This window comes from Microcaecilia unicolor, chromosome 1 (assembly GCF_901765095.1).
Source record: "Microcaecilia unicolor chromosome 1, aMicUni1.1, whole genome shotgun sequence".
NCBI classification, from domain to species: Eukaryota; Metazoa; Chordata; class Amphibia; order Gymnophiona; family Siphonopidae; genus Microcaecilia; species Microcaecilia unicolor.
In genome coordinates this window covers 119,364,568-119,389,784 of record NC_044031.1, presented here as the reverse complement: position 1 = coordinate 119,389,784, position 25,217 = coordinate 119,364,568, and the positions used below count along the sequence as shown (strand labels likewise).

At 43.7% G+C, this 25,217-nt stretch overlaps 1 protein-coding gene across 1 annotated transcript in view; it reads right to left on the bottom strand.

The window, feature by feature from the left end:
* Nucleotides 1-24,713, bottom strand: part of RSU1 (Ras suppressor protein 1) — a 330,064-nt gene extending 305,351 nt beyond the window's left edge. The window contains exons 1-3 of the mRNA XM_030199611.1: nt 24,548-24,713; nt 24,292-24,413; nt 5,696-5,746 (exon numbers count right to left, since the gene is read on the bottom strand). Of these exons, the coding sequence (XP_030055471.1) occupies nt 5,696-5,746; nt 24,292-24,400 (160 nt within the window). The 5' untranslated portion in view covers nt 24,401-24,413; nt 24,548-24,713. The remainder of the gene's footprint in view (nt 1-5,695; nt 5,747-24,291; nt 24,414-24,547) is intronic.
* Between the last annotated feature and the right edge of the window lie 504 nt (nt 24,714-25,217).

Here is a 25,217-nt window from a genome sequence, read left to right as displayed (position 1 = left end):
AGGGTTACCATATGTCCTCTTCTAAAAGGACATGTCTTCTTTTGGACATCTTCAGGTATGTCCTTCAGGATTTTTAATTTTCGTAGGAAATGTCCGCTTTTTCTTTTATGTGCCTATGACCAACACACCTATCCACACAATCGGAGAAACCATCTCTGGCTTATTAGTCAGTCTGGACACATGGTTACTTATGTTCTTTTTAAGAACAAGTGTTATATGATTGACCAGACCATGTACGTTTTTAATGTGTAATGTTATGTATATTTTTTAGTTGGTCCTTGATGCAGCTCATTGATAGGGCAAAATGTGATTCACGTCGGGCTTTGTGCTATTTTGAATCTGTTGGAATTAAAGCTGTCATATACGTTACAAGAAAATACTATTTGAAATCATACAATTAAATTTTACATATTTATTTCCAAACAAATCATTTGCTTTTCATATCAAAATCACTTTTCTATACGAAAGCACAATAAAAATATAACAGAACTATCATAAAACCTATCCTTACATTCATCCATTACCCATATATCAAATTTAAAACCTCATCCAGGATTAGGAATCTGTCCGTGATAAAGGCTTTTCTTCTCAGTGAATCACCAGTCCATCAAGCGAACCCAATCTTTTGGAGAAAAAGGAGTGTTTGACTCTAAACCAGTGGAAAATTGAGGAATTTGGGAAGATCTTCATGGTTAAAAACTGGGACTATGTGATGGGTAGAACCGGAAGTGGGTCCGCCTGATGGACTGGTGATTTCACTGAGAAGAAAAGCCTTTATCACGGACAGATTCCTAATCCTGAATGAGGTTTTAAATTTGATATATGGGTAATGAATGAATGGATGAATGTGAGGATAGGCTTTAGAGGGTTATGATAGTTCTGTTATATTTTTGTTGTGCTTTTGTATAGAAAAGTGATTTAAATATGAAAAGCAAATGATTTGTTTGGAAATAAATATGTAAAATTTAATTGTATGATTTCAAATAGTATTTTCCTGTAACGTATATGAGTTTAACACTGAGGTAAATTTTGATTTCTAGATTCCTGAGTAGGTATTGTTGATGGAATTAAATCTGTACCACATTTGAGACATATTTTCTGCCTTCTTATTGGAATACTTTATCCTGAAAACCAGCCAGGCTGGGAGGTACACCGGGACTACTTTCAGCACTGGGATTTTAAAAGATCTGCTACATCATAGTCTCAGTGAACAAAGATAATCAACAAATCACTTGGCATATGAGATCACAAGGACTCTTAAAATGTAGGATATGCTCAGTACACTATATGCACAGAATCAGCCCAATTTTCAAAACAATTTAGCTGGCTGCTGACCGGTTAAATCACTTGGCTGGGGCTAGCTACTAATATTCAGCAGCACTTAACCAGCTAAGTGCCATGAATATCATAGTTAACACCGAACACAAAAGTGGCTATCTTGGGGACATTCTAAGGATGAAGTCAGCACTTTCCTGCCTAAGAGGCAGATGCATCAAGCAAACGTTAAAAAATCTAAATCGTTAAAGTCCCTAACGATTTTAAAAAAATGAAGAATGCACCAAAACAACAAGTCACACATGCTCGGATCGGTACTGAAAAGTACAATGTATCAAAGAATCACAATACACGTCGGTAATCGGCCCCTAAAGCAAGCGCAGAGCAGGCAATCGTTATGTTAGCTGCTCTGCGCATGCCACAAACCGCCAAAACACAAGCACATGGCTCCCAAATCAAAACAAAAATAAAAAAAGGGTGGGGGGGGGGCAAAGGCGCTCGTGAGGAGCGTCCTGTACGGCCGTCCTTGCCCCCCCCCCCCCGCCCGAGGTCGCCGTTTCCCACCCCCGCACAAAAAAACTCAAATTTTAGCAGCCCCAGCCCCGGGCCGGCCCTCCTCCCTTCCTGTGTCTTCTCCCACACTAGCTCCGCCTCCCGCCATGCTCCGGTCCGTGCCCCGCCCCCGCCCTTTGGTCGTGGCTGCCGTTCCCCCCCTCCAACGACCCCCCCCCCCCCTTGCCTTACCGGCCCGTGCAGCGCCTCTCATCTCTGCTGCATGGGCAAGAACAGCTGATCGGCGAGTCAGAAGGCCTCCTCAGACGTCCCTTCTTTCATTCCTGGGCCCGCCCTCCTCTGACGGGCCTCCTCAGACGTCCCTTCTTTCATTCCTGGGCCCGCCCTCCTCTGACGTAGGTAAACAGTTTACCTACGTCAGAGGAGGGCGGGCCCAGGAATGAAAGAAGGGACGTCTGAGGAGGCCTTCTGACTCGCCGATCAGCTGTTCTTGCCCATGCAGCAGAGGTGCGAGGTGCTGCACGGGCCGGGAAGGCAAGGGGGGGGGGGTCGTTGGAGGGGGGAGCGGCAGCCACAACCAAAGGGGGGGCGGCGGGGGCGGGGCAAGGATGGCCATACAGGACGCTCCTCACGAGCGCCTTTGCCCCCTCCCGATTTTTTTTTTTTCTTTTGGTGCTGAGGGAGAGGGGAGCAGCAGCGACCTGGGGCGTCAATAAAGGACGCCCCTGACGCGCGTTTTCGCCCCCCTAGTTATTTTTTTTAAATACATTTCACTTTTAAACTTGTAGCTGACAGCCCTAACGAGAGGTACAGACCTCTCGTTAGATTTCCTGCGTAAAGGCAATCGGAAAATGTTAGTGCATCTCGTTTCAATGGGGTTTTTACACTAATTGCTCATCTCCATTCCGTTTTCGTTAGCTGCTAGCTTCCTCGGTAAAAGCCCTTTGATGCATGCAACGGATCAAAATTTCCTCGTTGGAGGGTCATTAAAGGCTCATTAAGCTTTAGTGCATCTGCCTCTAAGTGCTGATATTCAGCATTTAAGTGGCTAGGGTTAACAGAAATGTCTGTCGTATTTTCATGCAGTAGCCTATGGCCGCTTAAGTACTGAGGCTACCTGTTAGCTGGCTTAAAAATAACCAGATATTCAAAGCCGAAGCCCGCATAGGTCCCAGCTTTCACTATCTGGAAATAACGCTCACCGCTGGTGGCTGAATATTGACCCCAATGTTTTTTCCTTATGTATAATATTTTTAATGAACAGTTTCTTCCTTTTATGAAACTTTTAACCCCACTTAGGTCAATAGAAGGGTTTGTTAAACTGTTATCAGTTAGATGGAATATTAAACCAATTAGACCTATATGATTTGAATAATTTTCAATTTATTTTGAAGAAAATTGGGGGCCCTTTTACTAAACTGCATTAACATATAATGCTCAGTTTACCATGCAGTAACTGCTACCGAAGAGCTGCAATAAGGGGCTTTGCAGTAAATCAGCATTTACAGTATCAGGGGTGTGGCATGGGCAGAAAGTAAGTGCGGAAGGTGTTTGGCAGTTAACGTACAATAAGTGCAGCACATTAACTGGCTAAAGTGGGACCACTTACAGCCTAAATAGGAGGCGCTTCCATTTAATGTGTGAATGTTAATATATGACCTGCAATGGAAAATACAGGGAACGCTTCCAATTGGTGCCGTATTTACTGCACAGAAACTGCAAATTTTAAGTCATGTGTTAAGCCGTGATAACTACAAATTTTACCACAATTTAGTAAAACGCCCCTTAAAATATTGTAATGTAAAGTGCTTAAATAAGCTATGGCTGTTTTAAATTTAAGATATAAAATGGAGCTGGTGAAGGAATTAAATTGTATTGTCTTGCTACACCGCTACACACTCCCCTGATTATGTTTGAGTGTTGGGGAAGAGGAAGTCAACTGCTCCAGTCAAGATTATTATTTATCCAAAAAGAAGCTATTGCTCTTTTTAAGGGTGACATGCAAAGTGCTTTAGTCTGCTTCAACAAGTATTGTTTGACACCTTATCGTGAGCTCAGGAAACAGCTTTAATGGTGTGGAGTTTTTTTACATGCAAAAAAACTTGGGGAGTAATTTCTGTCCGATCTGAGTTTCGTGATACTCTTGAGTATTTTCCCCCAGTGTCACTGAGGAAATTAATCAGTGACTCAGTCAAATAAGATTTAGGATTTATCCCAATACACATCAAACCTGCCTGCTGCAGGCATTTGAATCAAACTCCAATGTATCTTTTTTTCCCATTTTCTTTAAAGTTCAAACTAATCCAAACAGTTGGATGTCCTGTGGGCCTGTCAGACTAGTTTGCACCTTTTCTTAAGCTCACACATCTCATCATATAGGTTTTTCTTAGTCTCTCATTTACATTTACACTTCAACCACATCGGAATTCATTTTTTTTCCTCTCTGACTCAACAATATAGGAAACAGCAATAGCCTCAAGGTATTATAAAAAAAACTCACAAAGTTCTTATATTTTTAGAGAATGAAAAAACTTAAAGGTGGATCATAGGGAAAGAAATTGAGTCCTGTAGCTTAGTTTTTATTCATATTGGTCAGATTGGTGATTTATTGAATTTCATTTTGCACAATCAAAATTCTTTAAAAATCAGGGGCCCTGTCTCCCAAATATCAACGGGTGTCTTTTACGTTTAGCAGGCGCTAAACTTGTGGGCTAGAAATGCCCATAGGAATGCACTGGCGTCTTTAACGTTTAGAGTGCCCACAATTTTAGCGCGTGCCAAAAAACGTGAGCGCACCTTAGTAAAAGGCACTCAATGTGTTTTATTGTTTTGCATTCAAAAACATTTTGCACAGTGGAGTCAATCATGAAGGCTTTCTTCAGCTGGTTCAGGGAAACACTGTGTAGATGTCAACCTGTTCAGTCACCAATAGCTGTAAGCAAGACACTTTTGATACTTAAGAACATGATGATGATAATCTGTGATGATAAATGATGAGGAATGCAACCAGCTTCTCATAACTTCAAGTTGAGAGACAGAATTTTGCAGAAAGATGAAACGTAATAATTGATATGTTCTTTGTGATGGGCTAAACTGCAAATCTGTAATGCTTTTTTATTTAATTATTCCCATATTTAGCCCATCCTACTGATAATACCCATATATAATTGACATACATAATAAAAAAAACAGTACATTAAAAAATACTCAACCATAAGCAGATATTCATAAAATCGTTAAACAGCAAAACCTACAAATTATTCTTCAAACAAGTCACAGCTCACAAGCTATCTTTCATAACTTACTTACAGCTCCTTCCCTAACAATGGGTCCTTTTACTAAGGTGTGTTATGGATTTAGTGTGCGCTAACAAATTAGTGTGTAAGTGCCATGCAGCCCATAGATGTACAATGGGCTGTGAAGCATTTAACACACACTAATTGTTAACTCGCACCTCAGTAGAAGGACCCCTATATTAGCTAATTATAATTATAGCTATCAGGACTCCAGAATGAGAAAGGCCATGACTCAGGAATATATAGAGGCATATTTTCAAAGCACTTTGGGAGGCTAAGTTCCATAGGTTTCTATGGAACTTTGGGAGGCTAAGTGCTTTGAAAATGAGCCTGATATTGATCTATAAAAAAATAAAGAGTTACAAATTTGCACATTAGTGAAAATGAGGACCCTCCTCCTACGAGACAAAAATCTGGCAAATTAGCCCTTCTATATTTTCAGTATGGCCTTCAAATTAAATGTTAAATAAAACAAATCATAGCTGGAGGCATTGCTTTATCCACAGAACACATTTCCAGTTGGCAGAGAGACACTGCAATTCACCTGGCGGAAATCGGAGCAAAATTGTTCCCAATCTGCAAGCAGAAGACAGAAAACATAGTGCACTTACTTGTGAGTTTGTTGTGACTGAGAACCAGTTGTGTAATGTGGGACAAAGTAACTGCAAAGGCAAGACAAAAAAAAAAAAGAGAGATTTTAAAAACCCATCAGCTTCAAGCCTCTTTTCCAAATATAGACATTGGTGTCTTACACCTGTTCCATATACCAGTGGAGTTCCTAGCCTGTTCGACACCTGGGGTGGGTTGCCACTGTGCCGGTGCATCCACCCCCCCCCCCCCTCACCACCACCACCAAAAAAAAAAAAAAAGCGCATCACCAGACCTTTCCTCCCAGCAAGGGGATGTGCAGAGCAGGCGAGCAGTTGTCTGCTCCGACGGTCCCCTGCCCCGGAACAGGAAGTAACATTAGAGGGGGCAGGGGACCGACAGAGCCGACAGCCACGCACCTTTGCTGCCTGCACCCGGGGCAGACCGTCCCACCCTTGGTACGCTACTGCCACACACAGGACTGTGCTAGAACTCCTGTGCTAGAATTGTGGTGTTCAACTGAAAGAAAACGTCAGAATGAGAGGGCATAGAATTAAGTTAAAACGTTTTAGGCTCAGAAGTAATCCAAGGATTTTTTTTCTTTTTTTACAGAAAGGGTGGTAGATACATGGCATGGCATGGCCTCCTGGTGGATGTGGTGGTGACAAAGACTACATCTGAATTCAAGAAAGCATGGAACAAGCACATGGGATCTCCTAGGGAGAGGAGACAGTAATTGGGCAGACCAGATGGTCCATTTGGCTTTTATCTACCATCATGTTTCTATGTTCTAATTACAGTCACAGCACACACCTGCATTTTTTATGCAAAAAGCACATTGTAGAACAAAAAGGAGAAATTATGTCATAAGTACATACTTGATAATTTTCTTTTCTTTAGTAGGCAACACTATTCTGCATCAACAGGTGTTATCCCTTGCTACCAGCAAGTGGAGGTGAGAAAAGACTAAACTCTACCAGTGATATCACCGGTAATATGCTGTGAAAGATTGCAGTATGCATCTGCCCAAGCAGCAGAAGGTCCCTTTAGGGTCCTTTTACTAAAGTGCACTGAAAAATGGCCTGCGCTAGTGTAAGCACGTTTTGGACGCACGCAGATCCATTTTTCAGCGCACCTATAAAAATGCCTTTTTATCTTGATGGAAAATGGATGTGCAGCAAAATGATAATTGACACACGTCCATTTTGGGTCTGAGACCGTAACGTCATCCATTGACTTAGCAGTAAGGTCTCACGCATTAATCGAGCTGTAATGGTTTACGCGTATCAAATGCTGTTGTAGCGCCACATGCCACAAAATAAATATTTTTTGGCATGCGTAGTGGATGTGCGCCAAAAATGAAATTACCGCCCAGGCCACACGGTAGCCAGGTGGTAACTCAGAATTGGCGCACGTTGGGGGGCGCGTAGGCACTTACATGGCTTAGTAAAAGGGCTACATCAACCACTGCAGCTGCAACGAAAATCAAGCAAGCAAAACATCTGAGTGGCACTCGCCACCCTGCAGAAAACAGAATATACCAGTATCACGGGAGCCCCATACTGCTGTCAATCAATGGGAATACTTTTTCTTTGGGTTTTTATTCCAAACTTTTGGCGGTACAAGTAGACAATCTATTATCTATGCACGATCATGTACAATCAACTATTTCTTTTATTATTCTGAGAAAACTCAGAGCTATTGGAAAATATTTTAATTCTGAGACTTTTAGGTTTCCAGTACAATTAATCCTTTCCAGACTTGACTATTGTAACCTTACTTTACCTATCTGCTCTATCATAAATCCATCAGTTACAACTAGTCCAAAATTCGGAAGTAAGATTGATTTTTGGTATATCTAAATTTGAATCACTCCAGCCTTTGTATTCTAAACTTCACTGGCTACCTGTTGCCACGAGAATTCAATTCAAACTGGGTGTCACCATTTTCAAAATCTTGTTAGATGCAGTGACTTTATTACAAGGCTCCACTACAGGATATAGAACTCGTAGTCTTTTTCAACTCAAAAATCCAATGCTTAGGGGACTTAAATCGGCTAGACACATTTCTTCTTCCATTCAGTACCAGCTAGCCAATTTGTGGAATCAACTCCCATTCTGTTTAAGATCGTGTTCCCAGGTTTAGAAAACATTTTAAAGCGTTTTTGTTCTGTAAAGCTGGATTATCTGCTGTTTAATTAATTGGATCTGTTGATTGTTATATATATATATATATATATATATATATATATATATATATTCCGCAATCTATAGCCCTTGTATATAAGCTAAACAAGGGCACCATTTTTTGTTTTTAATCCTGGGTGATGTGCAGCCTGTATATGTTTTTCCTTCCTGACATACTGCCTTTTACTGATCAATTGGCTGAGATTTAGCATGGATTTTATTCGGCGAGGTCACTGCGTGATGGTATTTGACAAGATGTAGATAAATTATATTCTTTGGGGACCGTGTCTCCAACTGGGTTAGTTTTGCACATACCATGACGGTAATGAACTTTACTCCTAAGCCATATTATGTGGAGTATGATCCAGTGCTGTAGCTAGGACTGTGCAAAAAATGCTCCCAGCCCATTGACTCCTCTCGGTGGTGGTGAAGCAGGTAAGGTGGAAGGAGGGGGCACTAGTGGATGAGTCACAGGGTGCAGCTTTAGTATAGAGCAGTCTTGGTATGACCTCTCTAATTTATTGCTAATGTTCACTGTTATGTTACACCAGTTCTTGTATTCTGCTTATACCTATGCAGTTCAAGGACGGAGTCCATAAAAGTAAGAACCAGACCAGTTTGTCTGGGAATTTAAAAAAAATATATATTTTTTTTTTTAATTCCCAGACAAACCTGTTTCTGCCAGTCGTGCTAACTACTTATTTATCTCATTTGTAGCCCTAATATCTAGGAAGGTTACATTAAAACATATATAATTGAAACATAACACAATCTGCTCCATATTCTACAACTTAACATTCTTGTATCTGCATATATTGCTTTTAGCTGTTAATAGTGCAACTGCTAACATGTAGTACACAGTTCCACTATCAATAAATGTCCTAATAACTGCCTTCACTCTGACCAGAAAGTAGAGCTGTACCGAATAGCATATTTTACTGTTCGGCTAAATACGAATGGGCATTGCGCTTTAAAATAAACAATAGAAGAAGCAATCAAGTGTTTATTTTAGTAGGATTTGGCACAGTAGAGCCCGGATTATTTGTATTTGAATTTAAATTACTATTCAGCTGAAAACGAATAATGTATTCGGGGACAAATCAAATCAAATATTCAGTACAGAACTGCTAGAAAGTATCAGATTTCAAGCCCCTTCTCTACACCCCGTTTGACCTCTTCCCACATCCCTTGGGGGTGAGGGCACCATTGGTTAAGAACCCCTATACTACAAATAAAAAGGAGATCATGTTGTACTCCTACTTTTATGCCATAAACTTTAAATTTTCATATTAAGAAACGTCTCTGTTTCAGTGAATGAACATTATAAGATTTGCTATACTGGGTCAGACCAAGGGTCCATCTAGCCCAGTATCCTGCTTCCAACAGTGGTCATTCCAGGTCACAAGTACCTGGAAGAATCCCCAAAAGCACCAAAAGTCCATGTTACTTAAACCCAGAGATAATCAGTGGCTTTTCCCAGGTCTGCCTTAATAGTGGTTTATAGACCTTTCCTACAGGAATTTCTTCAAACCTTTTTTTAATCCAGACTACAAAATGACACAGGACAAAGTTTTTCCCTATCCCCATCCCGGCATGTTCTATCTTTGTCCCCGCAGGCACTGTCTCTATCCCCATGGGCTCTGTCCTCATCTGCTAAAGCCTCGAACAATTGTGATTTTATATTTAAATCTTTTTATGAAAGTATAAAAAGGAACAATATATTGTGAAACTGTTGTATATAAATTACATGTAGAAAATAATAACAGCGAACAGCTATAATAACCCTCCTCACTACCTTCCTCTACCCTTCCCACCCCAAAAATAGCTAATTTCTACTACCCTAAGGAACCTAATCCACCCTGTTAAAATGTACAGGGGTACAAAATACAAACCGTTCTCTATGCCCGAGCTGGGGAGAAATATGCCCTATGAAACACTGTTATGATTTTCTAACCTGTGGATGAATAAGTCATCAACAATCTCAGGTTTCAGTCTAGCTCTCCTGTCTTCCACAGTCCTTCCTGCAATAGAAGAGGTCTTCTTCAAAGATGTGCTGGTAGCAGGATGTACAGGTTCCCCCATGGAAATTTTGCTCGTTGTGGCCAGCATGTTTGCTTGTTTTTCCAAAAAAAAATCAAACTATTGTTGTCTGCATCACTCAAACATAAATAACAGTCCAGTTCTTCAACAGGCTTCAGAGTAGAAAATGACACAGGGACAAAAGTCTGTCCCCACCCCGTCCCTGTGGGATCTGTCCATGTCCACGCGTCATTCCCTAATCCCAACTACATTAACTGCTTTTACCACTTGCTATGGCAATGAGTTCCAGAGCTTCGGCAGTTCCCAAACTGTGTGCTACAGTGCCCCAGGGCCCTCAGTGAACTCACAAGGGAGCCATAGCATATTTTAAGAGCTCCTTCAAATTGTGGCACCCATGGAGTGGCTGAGGGGGATAGGCCCCACCCGCTGAAAACAGTCTGCTGCACAAGCCCTGAGCACCATGCTCCCTGAGGAAGTCAGCAGCATGCGTCAGCCGACGATGCCAGCACTTCCACGCGTGCTCAGTTCATGTTGAACTCAGCATGAGCAACAATGCTGGTGGCGGCAGCTAAAGGATGCTGCTGAATTCCTCGCTGCTCAGGCAACATAGAGCTTGGGCAGTGGACCACTTCAGCTAGTGGAGCTTGGGCATCCCTGATAGTAAAGGTATGACTCCATGCTGCCGCAGGTGAAGACGACAAACTGAAAGGAAATGCGTGGCCTAGGGCTACCATGAAATAAATTACTTAAACACTAAGGGCCCTGTTTACTAAGCCGCGTTATAGGCACGTTAGCATTTTTAAAGAATGTTAACCATGTACACGCGTTAACCGTGTACGCACCTACAATATCCCTATAGGCGCCTACAGCACACGCACTAATTGTAGGCGCGTTAAAAACACCAAAGCGCCTTAGTAAATAGGGCACTGGAACGAGTTTCAGAACCACTGGCTTAACTATACGTTGTGTGAAAAATATTTTCCGTTTCAAATGTGCTATGATGTAACTTCATAGTGTCCCCTAGTCTTTGTACTTTTTGAAAGAGTAAACTATTGGTTTGCATTTTACCCATTCTACTCCATTCAGGATTTTATAGACCTTTATCGTATCTTCCTTCAGCCATCACGTCTCCAAGCTGAAAATCCATAGAGGGGCATTTTCGATATGACGTCCAAGTCCAACCTTGGACGTTTTACAAAAAATGTCCAAAATACGAATAGGAAAGAAGGTCATTTTCAAAAAATGAAAAACGTCTTTATTTTTTGATTTCGAAAATACTGTACCGAACATTTTGTGATTTGGACATTTTGTTTTTTGGTCCATTTTCGAAAGAAAAACGTCCAAGTGACAAACGCAACAAAATCATGCCATTGGGATGTAGGAGGAGCCAACAATTTTAGTAGCCTGGTGCCCCCTGACATCCCAGAAGAGCAATAGGGCACCCTAGGAGGCACTGCAGTGGACTTCATAAACTGCTCCCCGGTACACATCTCACCATTGCTCCCTTACCTCACGTGCTGAGTCACCCAAAACCAACTACCCCCAACTGTACACCACTACCATAGCCCTTACGGGTGAAGGGGACACCTAGAAGTGGGTACAGTGGATTTCTGGTGAGTTTTGGAGGGCGCGCAGTTTCATCCACAAGTGCAACAGGTAGGGAGAGGTATGGGCCTGGGTCCACCTGTCTGCAGTGCACTGCACCCAACACTAGACTACTGCAGGGACCTGCATGCTGTTCTAATGGACCTGAGTATACATCTGAGAGATGGCATAGAGGTTGGTCAGTAATGTTTTTCATCACATTTTTGGGGGGTGGGAGGGGGTTAGTGACCACTGGGGAAATAAGGGGAAGTCATTCCTGATTCTCTCCAGTGGTCATCTGGTTATTTAGGGTACCTTTTTGTGCCTTATTCATAATAAAAACAGGTCTAGCTCAAAATGTCTTAAGTTTTAGTCCTGGATGGTTTTGTTTTGATCCATTATGGCTGAAAAACATCTAAGTCTAAGTCTTAGGAACGCCGAAGTTCCAACCTGAACACACCCCTGGCACTCCCCCTTGAGATTTGGACGCACTTCTGGCAGACTCAAAGAAAAACATCTAAAAATAGGTTTCAAAAATACTGATTTGGACGTCTTTGTGAGGAAAAACGTCCAAATGCAGACTCATGCCACTTTCTGGATAGCCTCTTTAGCTTTTCCTCAAATTAGGGTCGTTTTATCCCCCCTTCTCTGTACCTTTTCCAGTTCCACTACATTTTTTTTTTTACATGCAGTGACCAGAATTGCACATAATACTCATGGGAGATCACACCCTGGAGCCATAGAGAGGCATTTATATTTTTTGTTTTAGTCTTTATTCCTGTCCTAGTAATTCCTAACATTGTTTGCATTCTTGGCTGCCACTACACACTGAGCAGAAGATTTCAATGTACTCTCCATAATGACACTTAAATCCCTTTTTCTAGGTAGTGACCCCTAGGGCCCTGTTTACTAAGCCGCACTAAGGGCTCCCTAGCGTTCTTAACGTGAGCTAAATGCTAAGTCGCCTGCAGGAACATATGGGCGACTCTAGCATTTAGTGCACGCTAAAAACGCTAGCGCACCTTAGTAGAGGGCCCCTAATGTAGAACCTAGTATAAAGTAACTATGATTCGGATAATTCTTCCCAATGTGCCTCACTTGCCCACATTAAATTTCATCTGCCATTTGGATGCCCAGTATTCCAGCCTCCCAAGGTCCTCCTGCAATTTCTTGGAGTCAGCATGCAGTTTTTCAACTTTGAATAGTTTTGTGGCAGCTGCAGATTTGATCATTAAGAATCTTTATCTTAGAGGATAAAGAAAAATGGAAAAAAAAAATCAAGAAATGGTTTAAGCATACTGAGCAAGCAAAGAGAGGTGATGATATGCAAACAAGCAACGCAGCAAACATGAAGCAGACCAGCAGGTGTGGAAGTAGACAATTTATTAGGACAAGAACCCAACGTGGCTATGTTTCACCTAAAAAAGGCTGGGTCAGGGTAGAGCTGTTAATCCAGTCATATAAATTGGTTAAAACCATACAAATAAATAATTCATATTAAAACTAATTTCAACTTAAACATACTTTCACTTATGTAAGAACAATAAAGAAAAAAAAAGGGTGGCATAAATAATTCCAAACTATGCCAGTGCAGTCCTAAGGTTTAACAAATATAACTTTCTTGTTCTATATAGCATGCACAGAACAACCCACACTGACAAGTGTACAGCTTGTGTATCAATCTACACTAAAAATATGTATAGAGGTTACCTCCTTTTAAACCAGCTAAAAATATAGAAAAGGGAAAATTAGGTTCTTACCTTGGTAATTTTCTTTCCTTTAGTCATAGCAGATGAAGCCATTACGTATGGGTTGTGTCCATCAACCAGCAGGGGGAGATAGAGAGCACTCAACTTTCACAGTGCCTCATGGCCAGCCAGTTCCACTGCCTCTTCAGTATTTGAAGCCTTCAAAGCAATATGGCAAACCGCAATGGGAATAACATGAGCTTTCCTCACAGCGAATGATGGCCCCATAACAAGGGCATGAACTCAAAAGGAGGGAATGAATACATCCTCCTGGAGGGAATAAACTCGTCCTCCTTATTGTATAACTTGAGGGGATACACGCAACCTCCTGGAGGGAATAAACTCGTCCTCCCAAAACAAACTGGAGGGAATGGACTCGTTCTCCGTCACGTTCTCAACGCAGCAACTAGGCTTGTGAGCCCTTGGACCACTGCTGAGAAGCAGCAGCGGCAGGCAAATCACCCAAGCAAAAAGCAAGGTTGAACATAACAGGTAGGAACCACAGGATAACTAGAAGAGACTTTAATAGTAGGTAGCAAACAATCACATCCAGGCAAGTCTCTAGGCAGGTGGCTACCAAAAGCAGTAATCAGGTCCAGGCAAAGTCTCTAGACAAGTGGCTAACAAAAGCAGTAATCAGGTCCAGGCAAAGTCTCTAGGCAGGCGGCAAACAAGGGTAATCCATAAACTAACCAGAGTCTTTAGGCAGGCAGAAATCAAGAGATGTCCAGGAACAGGCAGGGTCAAACACACAGGAAACTTTCAAGGCAGGAACTCGAACAAACCAACAGGAATTCATGGAAGACCTTTGATACCAAGGCAAGGCAAGCAAGGCTCACAGAAGCTAATAAGCCCCTCAGCAGCTGACCCACAGCTGCAGTAAATCACCAGCCAAGTAAGGTTGCTGTTCCAGGACAAACCAGCAGAGCACGTCTGGCAACCTGGAAAATCCGGACCGGACTCACTGAAGTCTGGAACATGGAAGACAGCAGAAAACAGTCCATAGCAGCCACCAGTTCTGGCCACCAGAGGGCAAGGAGAGCACCCACATGGAAAACAGTCACAAACGTGACATTCTCCTATAATTGAACATGAATCCTGAAGACTGTTTTCCAACTTTCTCCCAAGGAAGGAATTTCAGGAAACAAGAACAGAACCTGAAACAGATCCACAGCATACAGACCATCATACAGGGAGGGCTCATGGCTTCATCTGCTATGACTAAAGGAAAGAAAATTACCAAGGTAAGAACCTAATTTTCCCTTCCTTGTCATCATGCAGATGAAGCCATTACGTATGGGATGTAACAAAGCAATCCCTAGATAGGGTGGGAACAGGTCACACCACGCGCTAGCACTTGTGCTCCAAAACGCGCATCCCTCCTAGCAGCCACATCCAGCCTGTAATGTCAGGCAAAAGAGAGCTTAGAAGCCCATGTTGCTGCACTGCATATCTCTTGAAGAGAGAGTGCTCCAGTTTCAGCCCAAGAGGAAGAAATCGCTCTGGTAGAATGCGCCTTAAAGGCTACAGGCGGAGACCGGCCGGCCAGCAGATAAGCTGAAAAGATAGTTTCTTTGAGCCAGCGGGCAATAGTGGCTTTAGATGTTGGAGACCCTCTGCGAGGGACCTGATAGCAAAACAGATGATCAGAGCTCCTAAAAGAGTTAGCAACTCGCAGATACTGCAGCAGAGTCCTGCGCACATCCAACAGGTGCAACTGCCCAAAAGACTCTGGAAACTCCTCCTTATCAAAGGAGGACAAGAAAATAGGCTGGTTTAGGTGAAACGCTGAAACCACCTTAGGCATGAAGGAAGGCACGGTCCGAACTGTGACCCCAGACTCTGAGAATTGCAGAAATGGGTCACTACAGGACAGCGCCTGGAGCTCTGACACCCGTCTCGCCGAAGAAATGGCCACAAGAAAAACGGCCTTTAGTGTCAAATCTTTCTCCGATGTTTGACGAAGTGGCTCAAAAGGAGAAGCCTGCAGGGCCTTCAAAACTAGCCCCAGGTTCCACGCTGGACAGGGTGCTCGCACGGGAGGCCGGAGCTGAAGCACCCCTCTAAGAAACCGTGCCACATCTGGATGAGCAGCTAAAGACACGCCTTCAGCCTTACCACGAAGGAAGGCCAACGCTGCCACTTGCACCCGCAGGGAATAGGCCAAGCCTTTTTGAACACCGTCCTGCAAAAAGTCCAGAAACGGCGAGACAGGAGCCCGCATGGGTGTGATCGCTTTTGAAGCACACCAAGACAAACTGGCATCAAATCCTGGCATAAGCCATGGAAGTGGAACGCTTGCGGGCCTGCAGGAGAGTTGAAATGACTGTGTTTGAATAGCCTTTGTCCCTCAAATGCGCCCTCTCAATCGCCATGCCATAAGACCAAAGCGGCAGGCGTCCTCCATGGCTACCGGGCCCTGTGACAGATTCGGTACCAGAGATAAAGGAAGGGGAGCCTCCACTAGCATCTGTCGGAGGTCCGCGTACCAAGGCCTCCTGGGCCAATCCGGGGCGATGAGGACCACTTCTCCTGGGTGCAGCCGAATCCGCAGGAGCAAGCGCCCTATCAAGGGCCATGGAGGGAACACATATAATAGGCCCGGAGGCCAGGGCTGAGTCAAGGCATCCAACCCCGCCAAGCGAGGATCTCTCCGTCTGCTGAAAAAGCACGGGACTCTGGCATTGGAACTTGTCACCATCAGATCCATCGCGGGCTTGGCCCATTTGGCACATATCTGCAGGAATACTTCGTCTGCTAGTTCCCATTCTGCTGAATCGATCTGATGCCTGCTTAGATAATCGGCTTGCACATTGCTCTGACCTGCAATGTGAGCTGCCGACAGAAACTGAAGATGCAGCTCGGCCCAGTGGCAAATCTGTTCGGCCTGCGCTCCGTACTGAGTGCCGCCTTGTCGATTTATATAGGCCACTGCTGTCGTGTTGTTCGACATCACTCTGACAGCCAATCCTTCCAGGGTCACTTGAAAGGCCAGAAGCGCCTGAAACACCGCTTTCAACTCTAGGCAGTTGATGGACCACTCCGACTCCTCGGGTGTCCATAGACCCTGGGCATGCTTCCCCTTGCAATGTGCACCCCAGCCCTTGAGGCTGGCATCTGTCACTACTAGACACCAATCGGGGAGCGCCAGCGGCATTCCTCGCCGCAGCATGCTGTGTGAGAGCCACCACTCCATGCTGAGTCGGGCCGCAGGGAGCCAAGAAAGTCTGCATTGATAATCCTGAGAGACTGGAGACCATCTTTGAAGTAGGGAATACTGTAGAGGTCTCGCCCAGGGCACCACTTCCAATGTGGCTGTCATCGATCCCAGCAGCTGGACAATGTCCCAAGCTCGCGGGCGGGGCATCCTCAGGAGCAGACGGACCTGATTCTGAAGCTTGCACCGCCTTAGCTCAGATAGGAATATATAGCCTGAGTCTGTGTCGAACCTGGCCCCCAAATATTCTAGAGCTTGCGAGGGGGTCAGGTGACTTTTGGCCATATTGACGACCCAGCCTAGAGATTGAAGTACTGAGACCACTCTGGCTGTAGCTTGATAGCTCTCCGTTACAGAGTCTGCTCTGATGAGCCAGTCGTCTAGGTACGGGTGAGCCCTGATACCTTCTCGCCTGAGAAAAGCAGCTACTACCACAATTACCTTCAAAAAGGTTCGGGGAGCTGTGGCGAGGCCAAAAGGCAAGGCCCTGAACTGGAAATGTTTTCCCAACACCGCAAACCTCAGAAACTTCTGGTGCGGGGGCCAAATTGGTATGTGCAAGTAAGCTTCCTTCAGGTCTAGAGACGTGAAAAACTCTCCTGGCTGTACCGCAGCAATGACAGAGCGCAGGGTTTCCATGTGGAAATGCCGCACTCTCAGGGACTTGTTTAATTCTTTTAAGTCCAGAATAGGGCGAAAAGACCCACCTTTTCGCGGCACCACAAAGTAGATGAAGTATCGTCCGTAGCCGTGTTCGGCGGGAGGTATCGGGGACACGGCCCTTAACAGAATCAGGCCTTGCAAAGTCTCCTCCACCGCCGCCCGTTTGGCGGCAGAACAGCATCGGGACTCCACAAACACGTCTCTTACCGGGGCGTAGAATTCTATTCTGTATCCATCTCTAATCAGGTCCAAAACCCACTGATCTGAGGAAATACTGGCCCACTCCTCAGCAAACAGGGAAAGTCTTCCTCCGATGACAGGAAACGAGGAGGGGCCCGGCGCACTATCATTGAGAGGGTCGCCCCTGAACTCCAGGCCTTGAACCGGCAGCTGCGGAATGATTGTCCGAGCGAAAGGAATTCCTCTGCTGAAAACGGGCACGAGAAGTGAACCCAGCAGAACGCCCCAGGCGGTACCTTCTAGCTTCACGGAAGCGAGGTCTATAAGAGGAGTGGACCGCCTGACCCGTGGAGGAAGGCCTCGGCCTATTTTCGGGCAAGCGCTGGGGTTTAGGATCTCCCAGGCCTTTAACAATTTTCTCCAACTCCTCACCAAATAGCAGAAGGCCTTGAAAGGGCAACTTCACCAACCTTTGCTTAGAGGCCATGTCCGCTGCCCAATGTCGTAGCCAAAGAAGACGGCGAGCTGCCACTGCTACTGCCATTTGTTTAGCCGAAGCTCTGACAATATCATAAAGGGCATCAGCCAAAATGGACAAGGCTGACTCCATCTGCAGAGCCACATCCGAGAAGGGCTCCGCTCCATCTCCAGGCTGTTCCACTGCCTGTTGCAACCACGCCAGGCAGGCTCTAGCAGCATAACTGCATGCAGATGCCCGAACAGTACAACCTGCAATTTCAAAGAACCGTTTAAGTGCTGCTTCCAGCCTACGGTCTTGTATATCCTTCAGGGCAACTCCTCCTTCCACAGGGAGGGTAGTTCTCTTTGTCACCGCAGTGACTGGGGCATCTACTTTAGGCATTGCAAAGCGAGCCAAATGCTCCTCACGCAGAGGGTATAATTGCCCCATAGCCCTGGAAACTTTCAAAGGTCCCTCGGGGTCAGCTCACTGAGCAGAAATAAGCTCTTGGATGGAGTCATGCAAAGGAAACGCTCGAGCAGGCTTTTTGGTACTAGCCATCCTAGGATTCACAGAGGAGGCCGTGCCACTGTCAGGCTCTTCAATAGACAGGACCTGTAGGGCATCTGAAATAAGCGCTGGCAGCTCATCACGGTGGAAAATCCTCACCGCGGAGGGATCATCCAGATCCTGTGGTAATTCTGCACCTGACTCTGGCTCCTCAAACCACGAAGGCCTGCCAGAACTCTCCAAATCCTCACAGCCCGACCACGGGGGGGGGGGGGGGGGGGTGAAGGAGGTGCACCACAATCTGAAGGGGAATTAGCCCTTCACGCTTTTCTTTATGCCAATTATCAGGGAAAATAGCCTCAGCGGGCAGTCCCAGGCCAGAATTCACTGGGGGGGGGGGGGGGGGGGTAATAGAAGGGGCCTCAGATGACCCTTGAGGGAGAGCTTTTTTCAGCATGTATGCTTTATGCAATAACAAAATCAGGGGAGAAAAACTCGCCCTGGGCACCCAGACCCCGTCCGGGGCTAGCCGCTCCCTGAACAGCCTCAATTCGAGGTTCCCCCCCCCCCCCCCCCGGGCTCAGGGCCATGCAGAGAATTCAAAATGGCGTCCGCTGCCAGCTCTGAGCGGGAAGAATCATCGCTCGCCATGCTCGGGCCGGCTCTGATGCCTGTACAGCACGATTTACAGAGCCCCGCTGCTGATTTGCGCTTGCCACACCAGGAACAGAGCTTAACATTCTCTGCAGCCATCGCCGAAAAACGGCGGGAAAATTCAAAATGGCGGTTTCGTGCCAAAAACGCCCCAATCGCGGGCCCACCCCGGAGGAGTTAGAAAACACTCTTACCTCACCGGACTGAGTATCACAGCTCCGGTCCATTGAAGAATCAAAGGAAAAAACCTCTGTTCCAACGCCGCTGCGCCAAAGCGCGACGCAACTTTTTTTTTTTTTTAACGCTGTGAGGAAAGCAGAGGTAATAAGAACTCCTGAGGCTCAGATGAGTGGGAAAGGCAGGGAAAGGCGAACCAATATGACTGCATCCACTGACAGTGAAAGGCCAGGGAAAAGCAAGCTAATATGTCCACATCCACGGGGGCATGGGTAAGGCAGGGAAAGGGCTGACCTATGTGCCTTCAAAGAGAAGCTGCTATAGCCTCTAACACCCCGGCTAACAACTGGCAAGCCAGGAGCCACCCCCAGACAGATTTCTGATGGAGCTCGAAGAAGCTGCAGCCACCCTGCTTGGGGAGATAGAGAATACTGAAGAGGCAGTGGAGCTGGCTGGCCATGAGGCACTGTGAAAAGTTGAGTGCTCTCTATCTCCCCCTGCTGGTTGATGGACAAAACTCATACGTAATGGCTTCATCTGCATGACGACAAGGAATAAGGAGATATCACACCACAAGCATCAATGCATCAGATTTTAGAACATACCCTAGCTCAAGCATGAGGTTTACTACTATCATTGAATGTACAGAACCCATTTCGAAATACTACTTCTAAAGACATCACAACTCCTTCAGCTAAAATACGGTCACAAACATAACCTACCCATTAGACATCACACCACGACCTACGATGGCCGCCGTTTCGGAAACCTGCCTCAGGGTTCTGTGGTCCATGTGTTGACCTCCGCACTGGTGAAGCTTTTTGAGCTTGACCAGTGCAGAGGTCAACATACGGACCACAGAACCCTGAGGCAGGTTTCCGAAACGGCGGCCATCGTAGGTTGTGGTGTGATGAGGACCCGCACAAGCAGTTACTCATGATTTATGAAAGCTAAGTAACTTTATCAATTTCATTTTAATAGACAAGGTATAAAATAAATTAAGAGGTTTTTTGGCCAATGATGAGTAAGTCCAGTCCCCGAAGCTGTTTCTAGGCTGGGGGCTTCTCGAGGCCTTTTTCCTCAATTAACATTATTGGGGTTTTCTATAATCTGATGTATTGATGCTTGTGGTGTGATAACCCTTTATTTTCTATGTTTTTATCAATCTACACTACCAGCTGAAAGTGCAAGAATGCAACAGGCTAATGTGGAGCCAATAACTAACATGGAAGCATCATTGTAATCAATTATCTGATGACCACAAAAAGTGACTTATGTGATGTTCTCTCAAACATGTGTTTGTACAAGCAAGGGTAGTAACAAAAAGGACACATACCCAGAGGGGAACTAGAGCAAACTTCTAACAAAAATGCCTAAAATTCAAAAGAGGTTTGTGAAAAAAATCATCTTACTTAAAAACATACAGATATCAGTTCACATCGCTAAGAGACGCGCTGAAATAGGCACGGTTTATAGAATAGCCCTTACACCTGGGACTGCTCGCCATTTCCAACAACTGGAACGTGATACGTGCCTAAATTAAGTATCCCGTTATTCTGTAACTGCCCATGACCCTCCCATTTTCATGCTTTTTTTACATGCACCTAAATGTATGCACGTAAGTTCCAATTAAATCTTAGTGCTAATTGCTTGTGAAAATGCCAACTGGCATTAATTGGCTTGTTATTCAATTAAAGTGCACATGCCCAAATTATGTGCTCGCAATTTTGGGTGATTTTATAGAATTAGGAGAAAAATGTGTAAAATCTCAAAGAATCATGAAACTAATATCTAAAATACCCTCATTTAATCATAAAAGATCGATTAAACTACTCTAAAATCTCAAAAAACACTGACCTTTTTGAAAAACTCAAATCATAAAACCAATGGTGGAATTAGATGCAGCTAAGTGTGCCGACCTGGAATTGGTTTTTTTTTTTTTTTTTTTTTACAAAACACGCTATAAAAATCTTCATGTGTTCCAGCGGCCATCTCGGATGTGTTCCAATGACGAAAATGATGTCAATGGAACCAGAAATTCTCCCATTCATTAAGTGCAAGCTTTACAAATACATCAAAAATATTAAAAACACAGAAAATTCTGTATAAAATCAGTGAAGAATGCCCACACAAATACATTACCAAAGTAATTCTGAACATAACCACATACTGTATAAAAACATTAATACTGCAATAGAAAACATTCATAAATATGTATATAAACATCAATAAATAGCCTAACATAAAAACTCATAAAATCAATGTACAGAAATCACACAAAATATACTAAAATGTGTGGTCATTACTTCAAAACCAGCATCCTTTTAGGTGACTACAAAAATACAGAAAACAGACTCCTGATTTGGACCATTAGGTAAAACAGTATCATATCTGAAGGGAGATGGGATTTGATATACTGCCTTTCTGTAGTTACAATCAAAGTGGATTATATATAGGTACTTATTTTGTACCTGGGGCAATGGAGGTTAACTGGCTTGCCCACAGTCACAAGGAGCTGCTGTGGTAAATAAATACAAAAATACCTTTCATTATGTGATTAATCATGATTACATTTTTTTAATTAAATGATTAATCCAGGTTTAAAATGTTCATCAAAATAAAGCCTTGGGGGGGGGGGGGGGGGGGGACATAAGCATGGCATTGTACTGAGTGCCACTGGCTTGATTAAAAAGAATTTCTAAACCCACTTGATTAAAGGGCCAGCGCATTCTAACTAGCATTACTGTACACTCCTGTCAAGCCCATGTTATTCCTATGGACGTAGCAGCAGATGGCAAATGCTAGAACATACTAGCTTTTAATAAACAGGCCCCTTCATTAAGCTGGCTATATATATTGCATTCTATGAATTCCAGACAGATGATCTCTTTGGCACAATGTAAGTGTAAGGCAAAAAATTGAGATTATATTCAACATACCCTAGCTCAAGCATGAAGTTTACTACTATCATTGAACGTACAGAACCCATTCAGAAATACTACTTCTAAAGACATCACAACTCCTTCAGCTAAAATATGGTCACAAACATGACCTACCCATCAGACATTCTTCTTTACAAGTTTATACTACAACATTAATAAAAATAAAAATCATGGCTTCATCTGACAAGGACAACATAAAATTTGGTTTTGAAATGTGGCAGTCTACTATCAAGTGTATCCATCCTTCTTCTTAAATGTAGTGAAGGCAATTTTCAAAGGCATTTATTTATCTAGGTAGACATGTCACTGTTCTGTGGCTCCTTATCAGGTTAATTTTAACCAGATATTCAAACTAAAGAATGGCATAGGGACAAACTTTGTCCCCGTGTCATTCTCTAAAAGCTTGAGATTAACCTTTAACAGGCTGTACCAACTAGATAGAAGAGCATTTAAAAAAGCTTAGCATCAATATGTAACTTACATATCTTAGACAACTGGCAACTAAATTCATTGATAAACTACAGAAGCTGCTTTTAGATTTAAATGAAACATTGTTAAATGACATCATTTGTGCCTCGTCTGCCTTTGATGTGGCAACAAGAGTCTTGTCTGCTGATCAGACTCTTACTATCTGCAATGTTCTTCCATCACATGTGAAGTTGCTCAAGCATCTTACTGTTAATACAACAGATGTATCCATTGTTGCTGGTATCAAGGAGCATTTCCAACACTTAATTGACCCTTATTTTCCTGTTCATCCACTTCAGTGTTGGCTCTCTTCTACACCCACGTCTGAAAGACAATCCAATTATCTTCCCAGATGATGTAAAAACAAAGGCAACTGAATCTTGAAGGCTGTACCAAAACTAGATCGAAATGGAAGGCTTGAGTCCATCAACATCAACAACTCAGGATACTCCTCAATCCACATTCCCAGCAAGCGTCGCATCTGTGGAAGAGCCCCTCTCAAAAAGAATGAAAATGGATGTTAGCAGTTTTATGAGCGTCTTTTATGGAACAATGCCTCCTTTGAAGGCTATTGTTAATGAATTGGACAATTATTTATGTTCGAGTGATGCAGACGACAATGTTTTGATTTTTTGGAAAAACAAGCAGAAGTGCTGGCCAAAACCGGCAAAACTTGCACAGAGGATCCTGTGTATTCCTGCTACCAGCACATCTAGAGGACATTTTCTATTGTGAGAAGAACTGTGGAAGGCAGGAGAGCTTGACTGAATCATGAGATTGTTGATGACTTACTCATCCACAGATTAAAAAATCATCATAGTGCTTCACAAAGCAAATTTCTCCCCCATTTGGGCATACAGAGCTGGTTGTATTTTGTACCCCTGGGCATTTTAACAGGGTGGATTAGGGTTCCTTGGGGTAATAGAAGTCAGCTATTACTGGAGTTGGAACGGTAGAAGGTGGCAGGGAGGGGGATTATTCTAGTTGCGTGTTTATAAATAGAAATCATAACAGTTGTACAGAATTTAAATATAAAATCATAAATGTTTGAGGCTTGTGCAGATTAGGCCAGAGCACAGCGCAGAGACGGAGACAAACTTTGTTCCCATATCATCCTAGAATTTAAATAACTGTTCAAGTTAGCTCTGCTAAATATAATCAATAGAAGACTAAGCATATAAGATATTTGGTTTACTTTATTCCCAGCCTTTTAGGGCCATCAATGAATCAGGTTTTCAAAATATCTCTAAATGAGCATATATAAAAATAGAAAAATCTTTCATTAATTATCCACCAAAAACTTTTTGGAATATAAATGCATGGCTGTGCTTTGGAGTCACCACTATGCTTCAACTGAACATTCTGCAAAAGCAGTTAGCTTCAATCACAAACTTATATGAGAGATTAGCATGTCCGAGATTAGCATGCCCACTACCACTGCATGGAAATTTCTTTCATGCATTTTTTCCCTGGGCTAACTGGCCTGTTGGAAGATTGTACTCATTCAATAAAGCTTTAAGTAGGCACTAGCGTTCATAGAATATGATGGCAAATAAGAACCACTAGGCCCATTACATTCATAGTCTTTCAAAACCTCTCTCTTCCCTTGACTTCTTCACAACCAGAGATCCTCTTCGCTTATGTCACACTGTATAGGATTTCCATTACTGTTCTTGTCTCTTACCACTTCCGTAAAAGGCCATGTCATATCATACAGATATTTTACAGATCTGCCTATTGGGGGCTTTATATCTATCCATTGGACATTGCATATAATGAACGGTACTCACAAAGTCCAGGCACTTCTAGCAAGTTACCGATGTTCCTCTCGCACATATCCACCTCCAGCTGGTTCTTCTCCCTACTCTCCTCCACGATCTTCTTAAGAAATTTGGACATTGCTTTTCAACAACTGAATAAAATAAGAAACAGAATACAGCATGAATGCAGAACATATAAGTTTAATCGCACATTACAAACACAAAGAGACCCAATCACACGCATTCGGGGATCGGCCTCCCCATCTCTTCCCAGTCAAGCTCATACCTGAGATCGCCCGCTAACAACCCTGCAGCTTAAGCGTTCCTTCTCCGGTACTTGGGCTATATAACAGAACTTCTCTATCTCTTCTCTCTCTCTGGGCGTTTCACCTTGCCGGAAACGGGAAGTGAGTCAGAAGATAGCGGAACGCCGGTGGAAGAGGGTTGGCAGGAATCCCGCAGGGATGGAAGAAGGCAAAAGCCAAGAAAACGGCATGAGCCTATCTAGCCCATTATACGGGCTGAAGCTAGTGGGCGGAGCTTGCCGCCATATTGGTTTGTTCAAAGCGTTCGCAAACGCTGTTGAGAAAAGCAAATTTGTGCGGTTTTGTTTTGCATTCTTTTTGTTACAGAGGGATGGGGGGTGGAGTTTTCGAGGGGTGTGCAAAGGGGAGAGGGTTATATTCAAGATGTGTCTGTACTCCGATCTTGTTTTTTTATTTGCAGTGTTGTATTGTTGGTTTCGCGGTTGGTGGCCCAACTGTTTGGGGAGGCTAAAGGGGGTGGGGTTAGGGGCGGGACCAGGGGGCGGAGCCTATATCCATAATTGTCTGACAACACAGGAAAAAAAAGAAGTAAAGAGAAAATAGTCACAATAACTTTTATTAAATTTAGATATTAGATATGTATCATATGTCAAAGAATAAAGTGGTTGCTCAAAGCATATACTAACCACA